This window comes from Nomascus leucogenys, chromosome 18 (assembly GCF_006542625.1).
Source record: "Nomascus leucogenys isolate Asia chromosome 18, Asia_NLE_v1, whole genome shotgun sequence".
In the NCBI taxonomy this organism is placed as follows: domain Eukaryota; kingdom Metazoa; phylum Chordata; class Mammalia; order Primates; family Hylobatidae; genus Nomascus; species Nomascus leucogenys.
In genome coordinates, this window is record NC_044398.1 from 26895389 (window position 1) to 26920636 (window position 25248).

The 25248-nt window shown below is 41.2% G+C and overlaps 1 protein-coding gene and 1 long non-coding RNA gene across 26 annotated transcripts in view; one reads left to right on the top strand and one right to left on the bottom strand.

Moving 5' to 3' along the window:
- Positions 1 to 4528: 4528 nt before the first annotated feature.
- Positions 4529 to 25248, bottom strand: part of KCNMA1 (potassium calcium-activated channel subfamily M alpha 1) — a 770960-nt gene continuing 750240 nt past the window's right edge. For 6 of the 25 annotated variants that reach the window (XM_030799201.1, XM_030799209.1, XM_030799205.1 and 3 more), the window contains 4 exons: positions 24412 to 24530; positions 22244 to 22468; positions 19939 to 19967; positions 4529 to 12841 (listed from right to left, as the gene is read on the bottom strand). In XM_030799201.1, the coding sequence (XP_030655061.1) occupies positions 12687 to 12841; positions 19939 to 19967; positions 22244 to 22468; positions 24412 to 24530 (528 nt within the window). In that variant the 3' untranslated portion in view covers positions 4529 to 12686. Of the gene's footprint in view, positions 12842 to 19938; positions 19968 to 21295; positions 22469 to 24411; positions 24531 to 25248 lie in introns of those variants that run through there. The other 19 variants (XM_012502971.2, XM_004091158.3, XM_012502980.2 and 16 more) reach the window with 7 other exon arrangements.
- Positions 22999 to 25248, top strand: part of LOC105739015 — a 97064-nt gene continuing 94814 nt past the window's right edge. Inside the window, exon 1 of the long non-coding RNA XR_001114867.2 lies at positions 22999 to 23235. This is a non-coding gene — a long non-coding RNA (uncharacterized LOC105739015). The remainder of the gene's footprint in view (positions 23236 to 25248) is intronic.

The window sequence follows — 25248 nt, forward strand, 5'->3', positions numbered from 1 at the left end:
CCTTTTCATATCAATTCTTTTATTATTTTGAGTGTGGTCATGTGACCTCATTCTGGCCAATAGGATCGAAAAGAAAGTGTACTAGGTGACTCTAGGAAATGTTTTTTCTTCAATTAAAAAGAAAGTCCCATGAGAAAAACTAGCCTCTTCTTTTTTTATAGAACATTGTTTTGTTTGTATGTGACCACTACAATAGTTGTAGCTGCCCTTGGGCAATGAGCACAGCCATTGTCAGTGTGCTGAAGACAACAGAACATAAAAATGGAACGCTCCTAGGTTCTTGGTAACAAGGTTGAGCTGCAGAATCAACCAACTCTATAACTAACACACCTGTGGACTTTTCATTTCCATAACTAATTTTTAGTTGGACATTCTATTACTTACGTGAAAAGCATCCTGGTTAATATAATAACCCATGTTGAAGAGGGTGTGGAAAGCCAGAATGCAGGGGTAGAGGGTAGAATTATGATTTAAAACATCTTTGGGGATAGTTTGGCAAATCAACTACAACTGCACTTAAAACTTTTTTTTTAATGACAGGGCAATTCCGCTTCCGGGAATTTAACCTACTGCTGTGCTTACATTTGTGCACAAAAATATATGCACAGAGTGTTCATTGAAATTGTGGGTGAAATAGCCAAAGAATAAACACAACCTAATAATCATCAACAGGGGAAAGGTTAAATAGATTTTTATATGGAATACTATGCAGCCCTTAGGAAAATTGATGGATGGACAAAAAATCTACACATTATATTGTTTTAAAAAGATATATAGAGTGCATTTAAAGTGTTATAAAGTATATAGCATGCTATTTTTGGATTATGATTGTATATGCAAAGACTTTCTGGAAGGATGAAGAAGAAACTATTAACCATGGTTGTCTTAGGGAGGGGAGCTGGATGTCTAAAACAGAAATGGGAGGGATATTTATTTTCACTGTTTATTCTGTATCTTTAAAATGTGTGCCAATAGTATGAATAATCTATTATGCTTAATTAATTTTGTTTTAATTAATTAATAGATAAAAGATTATTGGAGGGCATATCCTTTCTTGGGAAGATGCCTTGATATAAAAAGGACTCCACAAAATAGAATGAGGTCAGGACCCAGTGCGGTGCTGTCGAGTTGAGCCCTGAGGATGAACGTAGGCAGAGCCTTGGAGTTAAGTAGCTCAGGCCTGCAGCCTCCTTCTGCAGGCGGGTAGAGTTCTCCTGCTGCTGCATGGATGCTGGGGATGCGATTACAGGAAGAACAGTTTGTTGGGGAATGAGACTCCTGCTTGCTAGCCTGGCAGGTCCAGTGCTCAAAAGCTGTGGCAAAGCAGCAAACTCAGAGTACTGGATAAACTGTCACTATGTCTCACTTTCCTGCTTTATACAGGCCACTTGGAAACTGGCAGCTACGAAATGCAGAGCTCTGGAATGGTCTTTAGAGTCAGCAGAACTGCGTTCCCATCCTGGCAATGCCACTTACACCCAGGGTAACCATAGGCTTTTATTTATTATAAATGTATTTTGTTAGCTAATTAAACTTATTTATTAATTTTCCTAAAAGAATTATCTTTAACATTTTTCCAGTAGTAAAAATTATGCATGTTGGATCTACATAAACCTAAATAAAACAGAAATGTATAAAGTGAAAAGCAAAACTCCTTTCTGTCTCTTAATATTTCCCCTTTGCTTCCTACTACTCTGATAATCGCTGCTTATGACTTGACCTTATTTCCTTCCCAATTTTAATAAACGAATAAATAAACCTAATTGTTTAACACAGATGGGATTCTACTATACATTTTATTTTCTCCCTATATGCAATATAGATCAAGACTCAGCACGATTTTTTTGTGAAAAGTAAGATGGTAAATATTTAGGCTTTATGAACCTTATCCTTTGTCCCAGATACTGAACTCTGCTGTTGTATCAGAAACTCAGCTATAGATGATATGTAAATGAATGGGCATAGCTGTGTTTCAATAAAACTTTATTTAGAAAACAAGCAAGTGGCAGGCTGCATTTTCCTTCAAGACGTAGTTCAACCCCTAACATGTAACAATTAAGTCTACCTCATCTTTTTTACTGGCACTCCATGGAATGGGTGAACAAATTCACTTTAATAGTCACCCATATATAGATATTAAAAGTCAGTTCCCTTAGAAGCTCTCTTAAATAAGCACCAGTTATCCACTAGTTGGATTAGCTGATGTCTGTCTCCTTTCTCCTGTGAACAAGTTAACGGCTTTCCGTGGTATACTGAAATTGTGTGCCTTGCACAGAACTCCTTACTTCACCTGTGTCCTTGGGATTTCACCAGCTGAGCTGACCAGCAGTCCGAGCTTATTTAAACATCTGTACTTGTTATCGTAGTATGCAATTGAATTAAACAGTATGTTAATCAGAGAAATAGAAGTGAAGGAAAGAGATTGTTGACTCCAGAAAAATGAAGTTGATTATTTTTGGAAACACCTAATTAAAATGCTTTTTCAAAAAAAAAGCTGTCGAATTAGGTATAGGTTGAGTTAATTACAATAGACTAAAAACCAGCGAGCATGTGGTAGGCTTTGGGGTGAAGGACCCATAGCATCAGCTCCTTGGGAGAGGAGGCCAAGCAGCCAGGCTGAGTATGGCTTCAGGTTCAGCCCTGGTCCCTCTTTGATTTTCAGAAGTTTGACTGGTCTGGGGAATCTGCCTTCTGCCTGATGAAGCTCCAGGCTCTCACCTTGTCCAATCATCTTTCCTGGGTCTTGGGGGACCTCATGTCTCTGACTACATTTAGCCTACGTTTTTATACTCTCTGAATGTGAGAGGTTATTAAGCATGAGATTCTGTTTCTCCTCTCAAAGGCTGGTCCAGTAACATTTAAAATAGCGTTAAGTCTATATTTACATTTTGATGTCACTCATGCTTTATTTCCTTAGCAGACTGTCTATTCTGTTCCACCCATGTTTTTCTCCCAAGCAGAATCTCTCTTATCTGACATTGCAAAGCAGTTAACATTGATTCTGGTGAATGATCTACTTTGATTTTTGCTGCAGGGAGATTTTAGTACAAATTCACATATATTGTTTTCTCAACAAATGGAAAATTATGTTCCACATTCATTGTGCTGGGTTTGCCGAGCCTGCTCTTTTGTAACTCACTGTCTCATCTCTTATATTTGCCTTCTCTGTCACTGTCGATGTTTTCCTAATACTTCATCCTTTATGCAGACTCCTTCCTTGGAGCTGAATTTGGCAGTGGAGTTTGCCTAACTAATGGGGACCATATGCTCTGCAATTACATTCCCCAACAACATTCAGATTTGTTAGCAAATATTGGAGAAGGCAAGTTGAGAAACTGGAGTGCAAAGGACTGTCAGGAACTGGCACATTCTGACAGGTAAACCTGCATTTGCTGACCACTGGGAATAAGTTTCAGTTAGGGCTTATACTGCCTTAGGTAGAAGGGGGATTTGTTTTTTAAAATATCTATCAATTGGTATACTTCTCTTCAAATAGCTAAGTGCCCCTCTGATGTGTTCCCAATGGCAAACTGTGCTTTCCCCTACAGATCAATTTTTAATACATGACTATCACCTGTTTATTTGTTGCTCCCAACCCTCCCCCAGACTGGAGAACTGGAATCATAGAATTCCTCACTGTTGTTTTCCTAGCTCCCAACAGAGGACTGTTAACATAATAGCTATTCAGTAAATATTTGGCTAATGAGCAAATGAGACAATCTCTAGAATACATTAAGTCTCAATACATTCTGCACATTACATCTATATACCTTGGATGGCTTTTTCCTATTCTCCAGATCCTTCCCTTTCTCTAGGCTGGACCAGCTTTGCCCTTGGGAGTCCAGGCCCCTGAAAAGAGCGCAAACTCTGAAGGTTCTGAAGAAGGTTTAGAGCATGGCCCAACATGGCAACATTCATTTTTAAGGGCTTTTTTTTTTTTTTGGTTTTAAAAGTTCCATCTGTTGCCCTGTTGGGGATGAGTGTGGAGCAGGATGAGTCAAACCTTTAACAGATTGTCCTGGGTTTTGATAAGCTAAATGCAGGGGAAAGAACACCATTTGTCTGTGCAAATGGCAGGAAATGGTAACTAGCTTGAGAGTGGGTGGCTGAGGGGAGAAATGCTTTAGCTTTTCAAGGACCTGTTGAATGCTGTGCATTTCTTTAGTGGCCTGCTTGCTGGAGCCTTCTGCAGGAGCACCTGTCCCACTGGCCCCAGTGTGGCTGCGTAGGGCTTTCAGGCACCACGTTAAATGACAGCAGCTCTTCCTCTCTGCCATGCCTATTGCAGTCTTGGGCAGCACCCGCTGACTGGCTCCTGGAAGACCATGGAGGTGGGGAGGTCTATTTGCACTCGAAGCTGCGAAGGGAAGCTCATGGTTTCAATCAATCCACAACTTTGCCTTCATGGAGGAGCATGAAGGGAGGAGACAAAAGCTGCCTGATTAGAACTCGGGGACCTCACCAACCCCAGCCCACCTCTCACCCCCATGGCATGTGACTGCTACAAAGACACAAGAAACACTCCTTGTTTTAGAACACAAATACATAAATTTTTAATCTGCGAAAAATACAAAATGAAACCATGTACAAGTTATGTACAAACCCTTTTTACAAGACAAGAGAGTTATCACTGGTTGTTACAGATGACAGAGTTGGGTAGATCATTTCAGAGCACCAGCATATATTCTCTTCTTCAATTCCTGTCAGGTCAGAGTAATTAATCATAATCATAATCATAATGCCAACAATCAAAAGATTGAAAGATGAATAAGCCACGCTCTTTTTCCTCAATGAACATGTAGGCTGAACTCTGCATGTGTGTACTTTTTTTTCTTTGTCCCCTAAAGAAACCTTGAAGTGCAGGGCTTTGGTGTTAAGCAGAGAAAGGTTTCTTTTCAACATCTGGGTGGTGGGATGTGGGCCAGAAGTTTTAGGCAGGATGTGATTGTGCCACCTGGGAATGGAACGTTTTTTAATTAGGATTTCCCAACAGATCCGGGTTTATGTTTGAAATGTTGCAGTTCTGGTCAAAGGCGTGTCAGGCTGCATTGAGTGGAAGGAAGGGGAGGAGAGCGAGCACTCTGGGGCAGATGGGACTCTGGTTTTGTGTGGAAGTGAGGCTCGGTCCACCTTGCAGGCGGGGCTCCTGTCCCTGCCAGCTGCCTTCCCACACTGACCCTGAGTCCCATGGGAGGGAAGCACTGGGTCACTCCTGCAGACGTGTGTCAGTGCCTTGTGTACATTTCCATCTAAGATGCTAAACAGTGGGGCCCGGTAGTGCTTCCCAAGGCAGGCATGGCCGAGAGCATTGGTGTCACTTCCGCCTCTGTTCTGTTAACTAGCAAGATGGAGGAGAAGCAGCAGCACAGAAGTCCTCAACGGATAAGCAAAGGAAACCTTTCTTAACTGAAAAACCTACCTAAAGATAAAGTCCACTTTCACCTGGCCAGAACATCTCTTCTCACAATGCCTGTTCGGAAAAGCCACCAAAGCAAGGTGGTTGTAGCATTTGTTTTCAGACCCCTGAAACTAAGGGTGCAGTGTGTGTGCTGTTCAGGGAGGGAAGAAGAACAGTGCAGTGACATGCACAGGAAGGTGAAAGGAGATGCCCACCTGAGACCCCTCCCTGGTGAGTCCTCCAGAAAGACTGCCAATCACCACACGTCCTGTCCAGCCTCCATCCACCATGGCAGCCACAGTGACACATAGTGGCCCGAGTGACTGCCCACCTGGGCCAGACCTCATGACAAGCTCTGGGAATATGGACACCTAAGCAGAGTTCCTGCCCTTTGAGTGAGTCTTTGACTTCTGCCTCACCATCTCCAACATCTTTCATCTCCAACCTCATAGATGATCTGCCCTCTCTTTCTTAAAATTCCCTTCTTGTTTCTCATTTCCCTGGTTCTGGAGTACCCTAGATCTCTTGTCCCAAGAAGATCTACTTATTTTGCTCCTTTTTAGTCCTGAAAAATATGGCTGTAGCCCACAAACACATCTGCCAGCTGATCTAAACCTACACTTTCTTCCTAAAATAATTCATCCAGGATCCTCACTTTCTAAGTGCCTCTGTGGGTCTGGCTTCCACATCTGCAGGGCCTGTTGTAGCCCACTCCTTTACTCCCCTGTCTGACTCCTCTTGCTTGTGTGGCCTTCCCTCACGGACAGCTCTCCATTTTTCTTGCTCTGGATGAACCCAATGTAACATTTCTTAGCTGCTGTACTCACTGCCTCCGCTTCTTGCCTGCTTCTCTTGTTTTCCTATTCCTCCACATGGTTCTGTCCTTGAGGACAGATTAGGTGTGTGTCCACTGCACAATGAATATACTCTAGACCCACAGCCGTTGCCCCACATCCAGTCCCTACAATCCCAACCAATCTTCTACAACTATTACAATCCATAACATTTATTTACTATTCAGTGTTCACTTTTATTCAAAAATTATTTATTGAACACCTGTTTTGTGCAACATGATCTTTCCAATATATGTGTGCCTTGTGTTCCCAGTTAGGCAGGTGGGCTGCCTTCCTCTAATAGTCTTACCTTCGTAAGGACACAGCGGCTGCTCAGTAAATATCAATTAGCAGTTACTGATTAACATCATTCACGCTGCCACATGCCAGATAATCCTGCCTTCATACCTAGAATGCTGATCCTCTACTTATCTAACTCCTAAACCTCCCTTTCTCTAGAAATCCTACCTTGCTGAACCACTTCAAACCACAGCATTTCTCCCTTGTTTCAACCCCTACCATATTGAATGTGAAACTATGTGGTTAGGGCTCACCCTTTCTCTAATGGCTCTTTGAGCATGTTTTCTTTCTTTGTTGTATTATAAGCTGATTGATGGCAGAACCTATATTGTGCTCATTTCTCCCCCACCCACTCCTTTTACAAATATTTTATGAGTCTAACTGGTTTCTAAACAAGGGCTACCTGATTAGCTGCAAGGGTGTTTTCATAATGGGAATTCCTATTTGGCAGTTCTGGACTATTAATTATTCCCTACAATTTGTGGATGTCCTGCCTCATGTTCTTATTATATTACTGTCTAGAAAATAGTATGATTGGAAGGTTTTTAAAAATTTATGTATCTATTCCTACCCTCTAATCTACTTTGTGAGTTTGTTGCTGATATTCTAGTAATTCAGGAGAGTCAGGACGTTCTACGTCTGATGGTCCTGTGACAGAAAGCAAAGCAAAATGTGTGAGGAAGGGAGGTGCTGCATACGATGAGTTGTTGACTTGGAGTGTGCACCCTTTAGCACTCCTTGCTGCTGAGAAAATGTTCAGTTTTGTGTGCATTCGCATGATATCTTCCAGGAAGAACTGACATCTCACTACTTTCAACCTGAAAAATGCACAGCCATTGCTGCCCCATCACTCTTTGCTTAAAACTCTTAGTGGCTTTTCATGACTTTCTAAATCAAGTTTCAAACTTTTATCTAGGCCTTTAGACTGTACTTTGTAGCCCCTTCCATGAAGTCCCATCTCAGTTTTCCTCAGTTCCCCTACACAAACTTATCACAGTTGACAAAATAGTCAATCTATTGAAATCACATTCCTACAAATACATCATGGCCCATTAAGTCCCATCTCCCTGGAAAACCCTCATATTCCACATCTTTCCAGTCCTGTCACCCATTTACTATTGAAATGCCTCCAAAGCCCATCAAACATTATATGCCTCTGCATTCTTGCCAGCCTATGCAGTTCAATGCAAACTCTTCTTTCTTTCAACCCAAAGAACTACTCTTTGTACCATATGCATGCCCATAACTCATGGTATTTTAAAATACTGCTTATTATATCTTTTTCTTTTTTTTCTTTCTTCGCAGATTCTTAATGTATACCCCAAGTTTGGCTTATCTTTAGATAAGGATTCTCAGGTCCTTTTTGTGATAAAAAAAAAATATGCCAAAAGAGGAAGGTCTGCTACAGGTGGTCTAAGTCAGAATTCTTTCTCCAATCTATCCATGTGGGGCTGTGATATCATGGAGCTTCCAACTGTTGTAGGGCTAAAGGTGCCTCTGCCTTTGAGCACATGGGCTTCTTTTTATACATGTTTTAAGCAAGCTTACCATAAAAATTGAAAATTAAGCTCTGTGGTCTCTTAAGAAATAAAATTAAAAATGTTTTCCAAGTTTCCTTATTTTTATGGAAATCTTGAAATTATTAACAACTGATACTTTATTGGAAACAACCAATCAGAAGAGACTCCACTTAAACAACCAATATGACCAAACTAGTAAAAACTGCCTAGGATTCATTTATAATTACTACTCTCTCATAAATAAATCCAAATAGCGTCATCACCTCCTCAAATGACCTGGGATTTATATGCTAAATCATCTCTGCTGGATTAAAAAATGTGCCTTTTGGGAATAAGGAGAGGAGCAGAAAGGTAATTTACCAGAAGATTGTAAGTAAATTCTGTTTCTTTTGCTTTTTAAAGAGGGTGAGTCAAGTCCTCATTAGTGAAGGTCCTTTAAAGGGTCATGGTGATTGGTGGCTTTACCACCATTCCAAAAGCAGCAAGTAAGAACAAAACAGAAAATGGACAGATTCTGCCCTGGAACTCAGTGTTCCAGCTGAACGGATCTACTTAGTCTCCAGGGGGTCAAGGCGGCTCACATCTCAGTCAATTGGTTGGATAGTCTTTGTTTCTCTCCCTTCCTACCTTTATTCCTCAATTTCGCCCTTCCTTCCTTCAATGAGATTCTCTTTCACAATAAAACACAATACATTAAAATTACATTTCTGAATGTAAGTAGCTAAGGGATGGTTAGTTTATTAATGGAAGAAAACAACCAAAGAAACAGAGGACAGGAAATGAAGTGAGAAGGAAAACTGGTTACTTCCTGAAGATTCACATGGGGAAACATAAATGGGGAAAATGGCAGGAATCTGGGGTCTCTTGAACCTCTAGTTACATACTAGGAATTGGAGACATGGCATAGAGATGAAGGGACTAACTGAAGCTGGGCCTTGAACCAAAAAAAACAACAACAACAAAGGGAAGGCAGGGATGAAATTGAGAAGAAAACCCTAGAAACAGGCAGCAAAATTTGACCAACGTGATTCAGGTGTGTCCAAATTGAGAAATTTGCGTCTTGAACCTAAAGAGAATCTAAAGTGAAAAGCACAGGAATGACCCTACCTATTCTATGTCCAGAGCAGAAAATGTTCACTACTCCTGAGTAAGGCTGGGAGTGTTGCCCGGGTGATGCAGCAAATAGGACCTTTATTCCAGTCCTGGACACAATAGTCGGCATGGGCTTAGCCAAGGAGAAGCAGCCACTCCCATGTTCCCACTCCTAACTTAGATCATGTCCCCTGGGACCTGAAAGGGCCCTTAGAGTCATCTAGATGAATCACTCTCATTTACAAATGAAGTCACTGAGACTCAGAGAGTTTTAAAAACATTTTTAAAGATCATAGCTAGTTGTAAGTAATTATGGCTCTTGCACCCTGGTATTAAATGGTAACTAGGGAACTTGTGCTTTTTCTCCTTTCAACATGAAAATGCCCCAAATTTCTTATGCTTTTTCACTTTTCCTTTATCTAACCCTAACAAAGACTTCTAATTTCCTGTTTATTTAAAATCTTCAATCAATTTTTTTACAAAGTACATCATAAGGTGCCAGAACCCTTGGGAGGAAAGAGTTTTGGAATGGTCTCCAACGTGCCTTAGTCACAATCACTTTTATTTAAGGTGTTTTATAATGGTTCAAGATGATATTCTAAAATATAAAATTGCTCAGACAAAAATAAAAGTTTTCTCAAGGAGAAAGGTTATGATGGTGATGATATTTCCTACTTTGTAAACAGCCTGTTGGTGACCCACAGCACCCAAGAATCATTAGTTTGAGAGAATGGCTTTTCTGGAGCCCTAAACTGGAATGGGAAATCAGAGCCTCATAATGTGGACTGCACCAAAGACCCTTCTTGGTCTCCGGTGGATGTAGGCAGAAAGACAGACTGTCGCAGTGGAGATGGATGGAACTCAGGGCCAAAGAGCTCAATGAGTAGGAACAAGCCAGGGAGAAGCTCTGGTATTTGCTTGAGCCCTCCAGTGATTTCACAAATGTTATTTCTGTTTCCATTTTGCTTCTACTTACCGGGCACCAGCTTTTGCCAAAGGGCCCAACAACCAGTCATTTTCCTACCTCCTTAACAAAATGCCTCATTTTGTTTTCTAGTCCAGAACAATTCATTATTACAAAGGCAACACAGTATGAACTTATTGCTTTACTTAAAAAAAATGAATTTCTACCAATTTGGGTTTTTTTTTTAGGGGGGTGCTTATGAATCAAGGAGCCCTTTGCTATAGGAAACTATCCTAACTATTATGATTTTTTTTAGAAAAGTTTAGATTAAAATCTCTAGCCACAAATGCATCAGTGGATGTTTTGTGGGGCTGGAGTTTGCATTTCTGCTTCCAGATTGCCTTGGTAGGGGTGACACAGGGAAAAGAGGGTAGTGGGAATGGAGCTTTGTGTCCTGTGTCCCTCTAATGGAAGATCCTTTATGTGGCCACCACAGCCTGCCAGAGGAGACCAAATCACTCTAACAAATTTGGAGGTGGTTATTATGCGCAGGAGTGAAGAGCCCACTATGGTTCACGACAGAAAAAAGAGCGTGGATTGACATAAATATACTAAGGTGACCCCAATGCAAAATCATTATGTAAAAGAAGGCCTAGCTTTCAGGAAAGTTGTCAAAATCCCAGCAAAACGTTCTCCCCACAAACACATTTGACTTCTGTTGGAAACCAAGAAATGTTTATAAGCCTGAATATAGACTGTTGACATCATTTTAGTCTGCTGAGTAGGCTAGTGATTAATTATAAGTAGTTTTTAAACAATCCAATTGGACATACATTGTATTCACAATACTTTTATAGAACTAATTCTACAAAATGTGACGACAGAGTAACCACAGTCCGACGAGTCACTGCAGGACAATGCCTACGAGGTGGAAGCACGACTATATTGGCTCTGCAGGGAGTGGACAGAGGTGGAAGCTCATTTTGCCTACATTGGTAATTGGAGTACTTAGTGGACATATGTCTTCATGATGATCTCATTGCTTTGCTCTGATCTGATTTGCACTACCATAAGTAGGTACCGCAGATCATGGCCCAAAGAGTTAGTGGACTAGATATCATGAAACTTCGGGGAGATACTTTGGTTAGCTTGGCTCCATTAAGTGTCCACAGTTTACATTTTTTAAGAAAACAGAAATCACTATTACATCCATGCTTCTCCAGAGACCTTGATGATCATATCAAAGATTGATAATTTTAAAGTTGAAAGACTTGCTAAGTTGATTGGAACAAAACAGTTGCCGGGAGACTGTACACCGAGCATGCAAGCGACAGCAGAGCTCTGAGACATCGTAATTGCATCTGATGGCTAGAAAAATCTTTTGACCGCAGTTTAAAGTGGCTGATATATTTGATTTCACTGCTGGTAATTTTCAAAGGCCTTTTCTAACAGTCTATATGAAGTGCATTCATTGCTTTCCTTTTGTTATTATTATTTTTTAAATTGTTGTAACAAGTTCATGTGTTTGGCCCCAGCAACTAAATAAAGGAGAGCATGCAAATTAAAATCTGTCTCCATGATTGTAGAAATCTCCTGGTTTTTAAACAAAAACTCAGTGAGAAGAATGAATGCCCTCTCATATCCTATGGTAAAGTAAAACTACTGATCAGTTTTACAAACTTCCAGGCTAAAAGCTCTGAGACTTGGGGAGCGGGGAGAAAGTCCACCAGACCCTCCCGAAGTTGACATTACTCGCTCAGGTGGTTTGGAAATATAAAATGAGAAGCATAACAGCACGTAGGAGTCCCCACCACCAGAACAGCAAACAGAGCAATGCCTTCTGTGCATCTGGTCCTCAGCTTCCACATCCCAGGCGTGCCCACAACCCTCCTGGTGTCCTTAGTTGGCCAGACAAACCTGATCTGCCAATTGTAGAAAAGCAGCAAGAAGGTCTTCCCTTTAAGAATATGAACAAAGGGGTGAGAACTACAGAATGAAAACTAAAACTACAAAAATATGACTTTCAACTGTGAAAATAAATAAGTTTCCATTTATTAAGAGCTGGTGTCAATGCAGATCAAAATACACACCCATCCAGGCGAGGAGCAGGTATTCACCTGTCCCCTTAGTCTTCTTTTTTGGATTTACTAAAATACATGTATACATCATTGGCCATTTTAAAATTGTTTTAATAATTCATTTCCCTTAATTACAATTAATTGTGGTGGTGACCATCATTCTCCTCAAGGAAAAAGAGAGAAAGAAGAGAAAAACGCGTTAAGGAGTCTGACCACTTACTTATTCATTTAGATTTTGCATCGTTTAGATATAGGGAAGATATTTGACAATGAAAAGAAAAAAATATATTTTCTTTCTAATAAATAAAAATAATTTAAAATGCTAGAGGCTATACATGACTATTTTAGTATGTTCATTTATAAATGAAATCATTTTCTTTTCCAAAATACATGGAAGCAATATTCAAGGCAGACAAAGAGAAAGATCTGTCTACTTTATTTTCTGGCAATTCTTGCTTATACTAACGTTTCCACCAGTGATTCAGCAGGTAAGAAGAAAAGTCACATCACCATTTATGAAGTTTGTCAGGCTTTAAAAAAATAGTTCTGGTCTCCTGGGAGTCAACATTCATCTTCAACTTCTCTGATTGGTGGAATCAAGCTGCTTGTGGATTTATATTGGTTGATCTGGTTAGCCATATGGGTACTCATGGGCTTGATTTGAATGTTTCTGGGATAGGCATTATCCGGTTCATCTGTAAACCATTTCTTTTCTGCTAAAGGGCAAAATGGATAGAGAACAAGAAGGAGAAATGAGAAGTTTAATTAGTCCTAGGGTAAAGCCTTTGGAAAGCTCATTGAAAAACGCAAAAAGGTAATCGATAGAAGCCGACAGTGAGTAATTGCTAAGAGAGACAGTGCAGTGTAGGGAGGACCCCAGAACCTGAAATATACCTCTGCTTCCTATAGCAAGTGATGAACAAAATGTGCCACTGGGACTCAGAGGCACCATGGGCGGACCTCAGAGGCTAAGGAGGGATTGGAGAATGGACTCTGGCAATGTTCCTTGGAGTTAATTTCATGGCCAGAAAAGGTTTGGTGGGGAGGGGATGTTGCATATATCAGCCATTGGGTACAGACATTGTGCCTGCGGAGAGATGTGTGCATCCATTGATTTGAGTGGAACGGAAGGGCACCACCACCTTTGCTGCAGAGCGAGTGATCTAGAATCTTATACAGAATCACCACCTCCCAGCCTTTTCTTGGCTTTGCTTATAACACACACACTTAAAGCCACGTCTCAACTATACCACTCTCCTGTTTCATTTGTAGCCACTTTGGGGGGTCTAAACTAAGCCCATAGATTTTGCTGGCCAAAAATCTATGAAAATCAGGATAGCGACCAATGTTTTAAAGAGGATTTTGAGGTGGCTTTTATTTCAAGAAAGAAAACTCTGTGTTGGTATAAAGTTATGAATAGAGTTCCAAGTGGCAATATCTTAACTGACTATAATAACCCAAGCTGTCGACAAGGGAGCTCAATGAAGTCTTGGCATTTCATTTCCACCCTAAATACAGAAATGGCTGAGAGAGAATGCTGAGTCAGGGTGTTTGGGGGCTGGGGTGAGAATGAAAATGGTCTAGCATCCTCTTAGCAGTGCAAAGCTATTTTGCAAGACTCAACCCTCATTCCCGCCTCTTTCTAGGATTGAAATTTTCTGGGAAATTGGCCATGTGTATAGATGGGAAAGGACTGGGCAAATAGGACATTCTAACTTGGGAATCATACGCCTCACTTTAGTGGCTTAGGGAAAGAAAAGAAAAAGAAAAGGGGTAAAAGCTATCAAGCACGTCCACTGCTATAGAAACAATGGCCTCTCTAGCTGCTTTTTCTGCTTACCAGAACAATTTGTAACTGTTTTGTCAGTGGTCCTGAATGGACACGTTAGTGAAAACTGCTCACCTGGTTTGATAGGGGGTGTTGGGGGTGGGGGTATGGGCATGTTTGGCTACTGATTTATAAATTAAGTATCTATAATCAGTTCATGACCACTCTGCTTGTTTCTCTTCAGTTCCTACTTCTGCTCTTTCAAGTGCCCTGAGCTGTCAATGTCAAGGAGGGCTGTCACTGGAGCTGGGATGTGCCTGAGTCAAAGCCTCGCCCCACTTTTATGCGGCAGCTCAGTTTACCCCACAGGAAACTTGCTGCCTCTTGCCTCATTCTCCCCACCCCCCTCCTGCTCTGGCTCACTCACCTATTATAATTAAGTTCACTTTGATTTGAACAGATTGGACGATAGGAATTCATAATGCTACATCCTCACAGTGAAGCTAACTGATTAAGTGCTTTAAATTATTCCCCCTGACAGAATGATAAAGTTACAATCTGTTCTGAGATGATCTACAGCTTGCCAGACTCCTACAGCTTCTTTCTACATTCATTTATCTTTTTGTCAAGCAGAGTTTTTTTTTTTTTCCCTAAGCTTCAATTCCATAGATCTTTTAAAGTCATCAGCACATCTGAATTATTAATGAGGCTTTAGAGGCAAGGTTCCTGATGGGCTGGTTAAAAAAGGTTGTATAGAAATCCAGGACTGTGTACACATCAAAATAATTTCAGCTCCATTTAAAAAACCATTTAGTTCAAGTGTGACATAGATGAACCATTATGCATTTGTGGAAACCAATTTTTTGTGATCTACTATTAAACTAACCTTTCAGAGAGGAGTAAAGTGTGATGGTTATCATGTTTTAAAAGCTTTGCCAGGCCGCTGAAACAATTTCAAACTATGAATTTTTCCAGGGGTTTATGTGTAAAGATGATTTTCAGAGAGGTTGAGCCTGGTGTTTGTGCTCAGGTTGCCTGAGCTGCCCTCGGTTTTGGCCATGCTGTTATGCAGACTGATTTTGCAAAGGGATTTAGTGCTAGGTTGGACATGCCAGGTTGGAAGAGTGAACTCAGCTGATGGAAATGAGTAGGTCTTTTGGGTGAAAGACCTAAGACAGCTGCAGTTTGCTGAAATTTTGACAATTGCTGCAGAGAATAATTGTTCAGAATTTAGTCTTTACAGTTCAATTCAAAGTTGGCATTTTGACCTTTCGCGGCAGAGAGAATATCAATTTCCTTCTGCTGTCTGTAAGAAAGAGAGCATTATTTCCTCATTTAAGCTTCTCTCTTTTCTTTTACCTTTCTTGCCATTAAAAAAATTCTAAGCAGAGTAGCCCATGTTTTGGCCATGCTGCCTCAACACAAGGAGTGAGTTGTGTTAATACACATTGTGGTGAGGAATTGAGGTCTTTCTTATGCCTGAGAAACAGCTGTTTAATTTGGGTGCCTCCTAAGATATAAATGTGCGTGTTTTTGGAGACTTGGTTATGTAGGATGTTCAGGAAATGGAACTATATGAACGCTCTGGGCGTTTTACTAAAATGTCTGGTGGCAAAGGTATTTTATGAACAGATTCTCCCAACATGCTTCCGAGGAACACACATTTCAATGATCGCCAGCCATTCAGCATCCATGGAGAGTGCTTCAAGTAGGACAATGACAATTTGATGTATTGAATCTTGCCTTCTGATGAAGAAACAATGCCAATGGGTCGCTACAAATTTGACCATGAGGAAGAGGACTCAGGGAAGCAGCTCTAATGAATGCTGCCATGGTCAAGGATAAACCCAAATCCCTGACTTTATCTCCACTCCCTGTTTCATCTCACACACCAGAAAGATTTCCAGGGGCTTTATTTTCATCTCTAAGATGAGAAGGGCAATTGAGCGGGGGTGGGGAGGGCTTCCTCACTGCCAGAGAAAAATAGCCTCATTTCTTAATAAGCTTCTTAAGGATGAGATGCCTGCTGTCAGTGTTCTGAGTACAATGCGTGACATGCCAGGAGTTCGTGGAGTTAGGAAAGAAGAGTCATTTCAGTCTGTGGCTGGGAGGGGGCTAGTGGGACAAGATAAAAATCTGGAAAACAACTGCAGAGAGATGCTGGTAGAGCAATTGCCACTGCCATTGGGAGACGTCACCTATCAAGACCAGCCATGCTATGAGCTGTCCACTGTGAAGAAGCAAGGAGATGCGGGCTAAGGAGACAGTGCAGGGCAGGAGGTGAAAGTTAAGCAGATCTGGCTCACATACTAGCTGCGTGGCTCTGAACAAATTAGCAAATTTATCTTAGCTTCATTCCTTTTATGTAAAATAGGGCTGATGATACAAACTTCCTAATAGTGTTGTTTAGATAAATGGAGCTAGTACCCCTGAAGCACTTACACAGTTCTAGATACATGGTGAGTAAATATGAGTTGTTAAGGTTATGAGTATTATGAATAATATCAGCAGGCATTTTATCACAGTGGCTAACTTCAGACTCTAGTGTCTCTCAGATTCTGTGTCTTTCACATGGAGACACAGCATCTCCATCTGAAGCTGTTGTGAGGATTGAGTTTGTATAGGTAACTAAAGAGTGCTCATGAGAGTGCCTGGCCCAAGGCGGTTTCTGAAGCGTTAGCTTTTAGAGTAAGTTTAGTACTAGCCTGAGTACTATCAGTACTAAAGGATGATGTAAGCATGGGTCGTACCTCTTGAATGTGATGACAAATGATGCCCTTCAGCAGAGATGCTGGGGGTAGAGAACAGGGGTGTGTATATTGGGGTGTATCCTGAAGAACATGGATTGTGGCAGCAGAGGTGACAGAGGGGGATTTGGTTGGTCATCTTCATTTGGAAGGTAAACGAGAGGAAGAGGTAACCTGGTGTTATTTCTGGGGAGCTTAGGGTTTCTCCCCTCCCAGGGTGCCTCTGTGCCTCTGAAATACTGGCTTTGACTCACCAGGCATCCTATCCCATCTGAGAGCCATCTGTTTCTTGCATTTCTAGTTTCATCACTGAGCTCACAGGGCTTAAAATAAGGGTCAAAACCTCCAGCCACAGGGCTGCAGGTCACCCTGGAGGAATGGACTCTTGCAGGGAAGGGCCCCAGAGCTGGACTGACTGAGCTGCCACCAGCAGAGGAAGAAACAGGCTGCACTGTGAGAATTGAGCTTCTCTGTTGGCTCTGCGGGTTGTCAGTGCCATGGGATTTACCCTTTTCACAGTACTCCCTAGAGAAGATCGCAGAAAAGGGGAGACAATGATACAACAAAAGCATTTGGAATAATTGGCCCTCTTCTCACTACACCACAAGCTGAGGTTGAGAGAGAAAAGGCTCAAAAAGAAAAGATTATGTTTGGAGAGAGATAACTGTGGAGAACAGTAAGGGCTAACAAGGAGCTTCGACCTTCACGAGTAATGCTGTGTGGTTTCCTGTCCCGTATTTGTGATAGGCAGCCTGGCACACTTCCTCTGCCCAGCAAACCCTGATGCCTCCACCGTCCCCACCCTCTCATACTACCTCCTCTCCTCTCTGTGAGCAAAGTATGCTTATTTCATAGAGATACAAATTATTTGTACCAGAACAAAAGCAATTGCCGTTTATGAAAAACCTTCTCACTTCTTGGCAATTGGCTACCATGACTCTGTCTCTTTTAACTGAAAGTCTGATGCTGCCATTCTTTGAGCAAACTTCTCTCCCAGCCCTCCTCTGTGGCCCTTGGTCCAGCCAACACCCTGAGGACAGATTCTTCACTACTCCCTTTCGGGTGGCAGGGGATAATCCCTCTCACCTCCAATGGTTGCAATGGGCATGCAATCTTGCATGGGAGAAAGTCAGCCAGTGTAGTGACAGGTGCCCACAGCTACTTATCATATTGTGACAAAGCAGGGATGGGCTGAAGAAGCTGATTGAGAAATTGATTTTTACCCTGTCTTGACTTCCACAGGCCCTGGAGTTTCTGTACTCTCCTCTTTCTCCTTCAAGGAGCCTGTTGCTATAGGAACCTGGCAGGTTGATTTAATTGTCTCTATCGGGATGCAGACACCTTTAGGCTTTTCCCATGCTGCAGAAGAGCCAGGCAAAAGCTTTTTCTGGTCATCTGGGATCTTGACGATGCTGCCAAGAGGCATAGTCAGTCTCTCTACTCATTGAGCTTACAGGGCTATTCCCCTTTCTCGGAAGCCGTGTGACCAGCTTGAGAAAGTGCCACCAGCACAGCAGCATCATGAGGCATGTAGAGGCACTCATATTTTTTAAAAAAATTAAACCAAGCGGACAAGGATAATATAGAAAATGGTTAAAGGTATAAAAATGTGTAAAGTCAATTTATATCAAATATTTATTGAGCACCGATGGTAAGGTTCTGGGTCATAATCTTTAATATTCAGAACAGAATTTGAAACCTGTCCCAATTGTGACAGAAGTTTAACTGTATGTATAAGGGTCCAGCTTTCTCCATCCATTTGAACTGGCTTTGGGAAGAACCCTGGGTAGCAGACTTTAGGGACACTGATGATGCCATGATCACCCGAGTGTTGACACTGAGAAGGCTTCACCATGCCTTCTGGTTTACCAGCCTACTTATTGTTCACCCCTTTCAAAGCCCAAAGCAAGTTGGACTAAATGGCTTACAAATTTCTTCTCTTCTAGAATGGTGCAGATAGCAGAGTTCCTAACTTTTTAAATGTATATACTTTATCTTCAAAGAACTCTTTCACTTTCTAACCTTACTTCCTTGTTTCTTTTTTTTTTTGTTATGGGAGGCAGTGAACAGGAAGAGATATAATAATAAGAAACTTGTATGCCTACTTCCTAAGTAAGCAGATGTTCTACTGAAAGAGGGAGTGGAAGTTTGGAGTCAGATAGAAAACAATGGAGGGGACTCTTCACTCTATTAAGGAAAGTATAATATAGTAATTTTGGCAAATAAAATTGAAGTAGTAATGATCCTTCTCCATTATCAAATTTATCATTAGTCAAATATGGTCAATTCTCAATTATCTACCACTGGGGCATGACTGTGTGCCCAAAGTCCAGGAAAACCTCAAAATTCCATCTCTTATCATCGTCTGTTCCCATTCCATTCCCATCACAATATCCTCTCATTGGAGTTGCTAACAGACTGTATATAAAATGCACTTCGGATTTACTTCTCTCTATCTGCCCGATCTCTGGTTGGGATTTAACAAATGTCTGAAAGGCAGCTGGCAGGAAAGATTTGGGTAATACAGTGACTGAACCATCAGCTCCCAGATAACTGGGTGTGGGCTATTGAGTTGATATACACAGCAGAACACTTTTAATTTGAGTCATACTGATCAAGCATAAAGAAGACCAATGCTTTTGCCATTAATAACCCTCCTGGTTTAAAGGAGGATGAAATATTGACAGAGAAGTAGGTTTGCCAAATGGAATAGCTGTAAATGTTTTCCAGAAAAGTTTATCAACTGGCGTCATCACTTGATTGAGTAGGTCTTGCCAAGATGAACACAGAGATGTGAACAGACCGATGGGGGGACTGGGATTGGGGGGTGGCAATGGGGGAAGTGAAGGAAGCTGGGTTTCTTGATGGGAAAATGCTTTCGGACTTGGAGCAAGGTACCAGGGTGGGCAGGGAGGCCACGTGCATATTAAAAGGCAAGCCAGATGGAGAGAATTGCCCCAAATTACCCAACCCCACACCCAAGAACACCAAAACAAACTCTAAGGAATCTAGCAATAGCAGCAGCACAGCCTCATTGCGCTGAGCAATTTAGAAAGTGGAAGAAGGAAGGAAGAGAAGAAGGAAGGGAAAAGGAGAGGGAACGGGGAGGGGGGGAAAAGCAAAACAAAATAAATAAAACCACAAACAGAACAATATAAATAAAAATAAACAAACCAATAACAGAATAAAATTTGTAACTCCTTTTTTTTTTAATTTCACAAAAGTTTTCACAAGGACAACGTTATAGAAGAAAACCCCCAGCAGTGGCTAGGTCATGCAGAACCATTAATTGTCATACCTTGGCCCATTCTATTCATCCTTGTTGCACTTTAGAGAGAGAAGTAAGCTATGTGAGTTTTACAATGCTTTTAAACTGTCATATTTCCTGTTGAGCACTTTAACTGGCACATTCTTATAGTTATAAATGTTCTGAGGGCGTAACTTTATAACCTCCTTTGCAAAGAATGCATGAAGAGCTCTTCATGATCCAATACTAGGGGATACATATATATAGTTATATATATATAGTTATATATATATAATTATATAGTTATATATATATAATTATATACAGTTTTATATAAAGAGATAGTTATACATAATATAAATCAATATATAAAGAGACAAAAATAATTTGAAAAAATTCTTCCACTCATAGGGCTTGTTAATTTACATGTATACAATTATTCTCCACCACAATACTGGTTTGAATACTACGCTGCCCCTGTCTTTGGTGTGGGGGAGGGTGGAGGTTCTGACTGAGCCTCACTATTTGTCAGTAAAAGTGCTTGTCAATTCACACAGCAAGCAAATCTCCAAAACTATCATGCTTGAGGGGACAGGGGATCCAAAATCTAAATCCAAAACATTCACCATAAAAACACCTTTTTAGAGATGGTACAGCTGTGACATGTTTTCCTCCTCCTTTTACCCCTATTCTATTCGATGGAATTCTTTGAAGTAAACTTTTCAAATATGTATATAGCAGCCTAGTCCATCCATAAGAGAAATTGGTTATGGTGAATTGGCCAATTTTTAAGAACTAAAGCACTGCCTAAAGCATGATTTGCATGCACAAAGCATCTGACAACTATATGTTGAAAAAAGGGTATTTTTCTACCTCTCCTCTCATGCTTACTAAGTGTTAAAAAAGAAAGAAAACAAAAGAAAAAAATAACTACACCAAAACGTGTTTGGCTCACTGTTGCACTCTTCTTATCCCACGTCTCATAATGACAAGGAGCAGCTCTCTATTCCCGTCATTACCCTGCCTAAATTGGCTATGTTAAAGAAAGTGATGATGAAGAATTCTTTCCCACCAGCTTTCTGCATTGGGACAGCCAGCACTGTGCAGCTGTGCCAATAGTTGAAGGTGGTGGCTGGCTTTTGTCTTTGTTGAGTCAACTGTGGCTGATCCTCCTACATTCTAATTTATTTAGCATGTCGGCTCCTAGAAAAACATGATCTGCAGCTGGGTTTGTCTTCCTCTGACTCTACCATTGCCCCAGCCCTTCCTCCTACCTGGCATTGGGGCCCTAACTAATCAAACAAAGGGGAGTAAAAAGATCCCCTGAGAATGCATGGAAAAATACTTGCTCTTTCCTGAGCATTATTTATTCTGTACATAAGGTAAGTAATTCACCTTTTAAAAGATGTAAAAGTCCCAGGAAGGCAGTTTTTAATGACTTACATTTGATATTTATGATACATATGGCTTTTCATCCCAAATGTCAAAAGTGAAAGAAAAAAGATAGCTATTCATATGGCAACATAAGGAGACAGAATAACAATTTAATATGCAATCAAACCTCTTTTCACTTAAACTAAATGACTAGAATTTGATACAACCATGATTGGAATACTATTCTCTCCTCCATATTAAGGTGAGAAATGTTCATAAGAACTCCCAGAGGGAACTGGCTCTGGGACAAAAGGCCTTGGTGAGTAACTAAAAAAAATCTCTGATGTTCTCTTGCAACAAGCAGGTCCTTCATAATCATCTACACAAATCGTGAAAGCTTTTCAAATGCTTCGCAATACTTCAGCCCAGAGACTGGAAACAATCGATATGTTTTCATTGCTGTTTGGTTGCTTGTTTCAAATAAACATGTGCTAACTTATTGTGTGTATAAAAAAAGAAAAAGGAAAACAACAACAACAACAACAACAAAATCAAAACCCAAAGCACCCTGATAATCCTGATAAATCAGAATCAACTTTTCTTTTACATTAAATAAACTTGCTCTGCCTAACTGACATTGATCACAAGTGCTCCCTTCTAATCTGTGAACTCGTTCCTGCAGTGAGCTATTTATGTCTGGAGCATGCCTTTGGGTTATTTTTCCCCTAGAATCATAAATAACTTTTGGTCCGTCTGCTTATTTGCTGTTGTGCTCAAGGGTTTTATGGTGGTGAAATAAAAATGACAACCACATGCACACTATCATACATATGCAAATATGTGTAAAAAAAAGGCGGGGGACTACAGGGGAAAACAGGGAAAGTTACTTTGTTGGAAACACCAACTGGGGAAATGAGTGGCAGATACAGTTTCACACAGTGGCGGTGGATACACATATCAAAGCCGCTCTTCCTGCACGTACTTCTGTTTGTCCCGGGACTCCCTGGACTTGGGCCGGTTCTGTCGGTTTGCCGTGGACGGGATGGAGTGAACAGAGGAGCTCTTCTTGCTGGAGGACTGCGACGAGTGGGAGGAATGGGACAGGCTGGCCCGGGACTGGCCGGCGTTGTGGTCAAACTGCATTAAGCAGAAGATCAGGTCCGTCGGCACGAGCTCAAACTCATAGGGGGGGTTGGTGATGACATACCTGGACAGGGAAAGCAGAGATGTCACCTCCTGAGAGTAACTGAGTAGAGAATTCAACCCTCCCTGAACCAAAAGCAATAGCCCAGTTACTCAAGACTTTCAGAGGATCTGGAAGATGCACTTCTAGCTGGTCTGAGGCCTTAAACATTCTTTTCCTTGTTAAATGGAAACTTCCTCTGTTTAACTCAATAAAGGAGGCCAGCCAGGAGGCCAGGCAGAGATGTGGAATTAGAGCCAGTAATGGAAGAACCAAACTTTGCTTCTCGTGGTCTACATGTACCTTTCTATACAAGGTCAAAGTCACTTCCAAGTAGCCCAACCGCAAGAGGTTTCATGAAGTGTGATGCAACTTTCATTTCATAATTTTCGGACAATCCCAGATATACATCACAAGATCTTTGTTTACCATGACAGAGTGTCTCCTTAGACTATTCTCACTCTTTACCTTTTAAAATCTACTTTGGTGGGAGAATTTGGAATTTGGAATTCACCACGTGGAAGAATCTAAGAACCCTGACTACTTATCAGCATTACTTTGTTGTTCTTCACAATTAGTTGGAGCTTTCTTTGGTCAACAGCAGATGTGACTAAGAAAGTCACCCTGTTTCATTTAGAGCAGTGGATCACAAAGTGTGGTCCTCAGGCCACACAGCTTGGCATCACCTAGGAACTAGGAAATACAAGTTCTTAAGCAACCCCACCCAGACTTACTGAATTGGAAGTGCTGAGGATGGGGTCCAGCAATCTGTGGTTGAACAAGCTCTGCAGGTGAGTCTCATGATGGCTAAATTTTGAGAACCCACTGGTCTATAGCAATTGTTCTCAATTCTGGCTATACACTATAATCCCTGGTTATTATATATAAAATTTTTACATATTTTAAAATATATATGTGATGTTTTCTTCCTTCCAGACCAGTTAAATTTGAGTAATCAGAATATTTTTTAAAAGCTCCCCAGGTGATTCTGCTATGCAAGCAGGGATGAGAAACGCTTGTCTCTGCAGCACTGTTGCCTAGGGTATATTATGCGAACTCACTGATCTTGGTAATTCTAGGATGTACTTTTAATTTTTGCCTGCTATGAATTTATTTTAATGCATATGAGAAAAATATAATTAGCACATCTAAACTGTTATTTTTCTGCTTGAGGTGATAATATACAATTGTCTCAAAAATAAATATATAAAAGTTAAAAAGCGAGTCAATTTAAAATATATGAAGTAAAAATATGGGATTCTGAGATATGGCAGAAGAACCACTTATCTTAGGGCCAGGTGCAGTGACTCACACCTGTAAGCCCAGCACTTTGGGAGGCCAAGGTGGGTGGATCACTTGAGGTCAGGAGTTCGAGACCGGCCTGGCCAACAAGCTTTGTCTCTACTAAAAACACAAAAATAAGCTGGGTGTAGTGGTGTGTGCCTGTAATCCCAGCTACTCAGGAGGCTAAGGCAAGAGAATCGCTGGAACCCAGGAGGCAGAGGTTGCAGTGAGCCAAGATTGCACCACTGCACTCCAGCCTGGGCAACAGAGCAACACTCCATCTCAAAAAACAAACAAACAAACAAACAAAAACAAAAAAACAAAAAAACTTATCTTAAACACTAGCAATGTGAAATATCTCTATATTAGGTACCAACAGATGTTATCCTAGTAGCTGGAGTTTGGGAGAGATGTTTGTATATTCAGACTTTTGTAATTGGGTGATGGAATTATTCTATTAATACAAAACTTGAATTCTTACCAAAATGTCTTTACATCTACTATTAGTAATTATAGAAAAATGCTTCCCATCACCTCCAAACTCAGTGTTGGATTTAATATGGGCAGAGTAATTTGCATGTTGAGGAGATGTATACAGACCTTTGCCTTTACAGTAGGGGACAGGAGAGGATGTTAATATTTCTGTGATTAGGTGGGAGGGCAGAGTTGAAACCAATACTCACCTCTTTGTGCACTGACTGGGGGTGCTGAGGTGAGCATCTCTCAGCCGGTAAATTCCAAAACAAAGCATATTATATGTTTTCAGAGCTTTGCAGAACAGATCACCATAACAACCACCATCCTGGGAGACAGCAAAAGAACAGAGAGAAACATCCTTTTTATTTGCCTGAAAATCAAGGGCCAGCAGGGAAATGGGTCTTTTCATCAAAGCTTGTTTTGGTGTCTCCCAAGTTGGAGGGTCCATGTGCCAAGGGATGGCAGTGGAAGAAGTCAACATTGTTAACAGACTACACCCAATATGTGTGATTTTTAAGGATCAGGTAACAATGGGGCTTTCCTCTGGTGTCTCTCCAGTTTTCCACCTGTCGCAATGGGGTTTGAAAGCTCTAAGGAGATTATGCTTCTCCCTTACTTTAAGTCAAAGTATAAAGCTTGACGGTCTCAGATGTATGCTCAGCTGAGGAGATGAACCCTTCTCTGCAAAATGATGATTATGTTCAGTCCCAGCTCAGCTGTAACCGCTGTGATAGGATCATGTTGTCAAAACTGCCTGAGTGATAATGAAAACCACCGCGAGGAGGAGGACCCCACCAGGTCCTATGGTGACAGACTGTTTCAGGAGGTAAGGACCCTGTGAAAAGCACAATTTACAGACCTCAGAGATGGCAAGGGTGGAAGAGAATGTGTTTCCCTAGGAGCCAGGGGTCTGCAGGCTGAATAACTGGGATTCGCAGTTCTGATCAGTTCACAGCCACCTTCCCAGGGTCTGGGGCCTGATGCAGAAAGTGAAAGCAAATGCATCCACTTGGAAATGCTGGCTTCGGCGGCCAGGTGGCTTC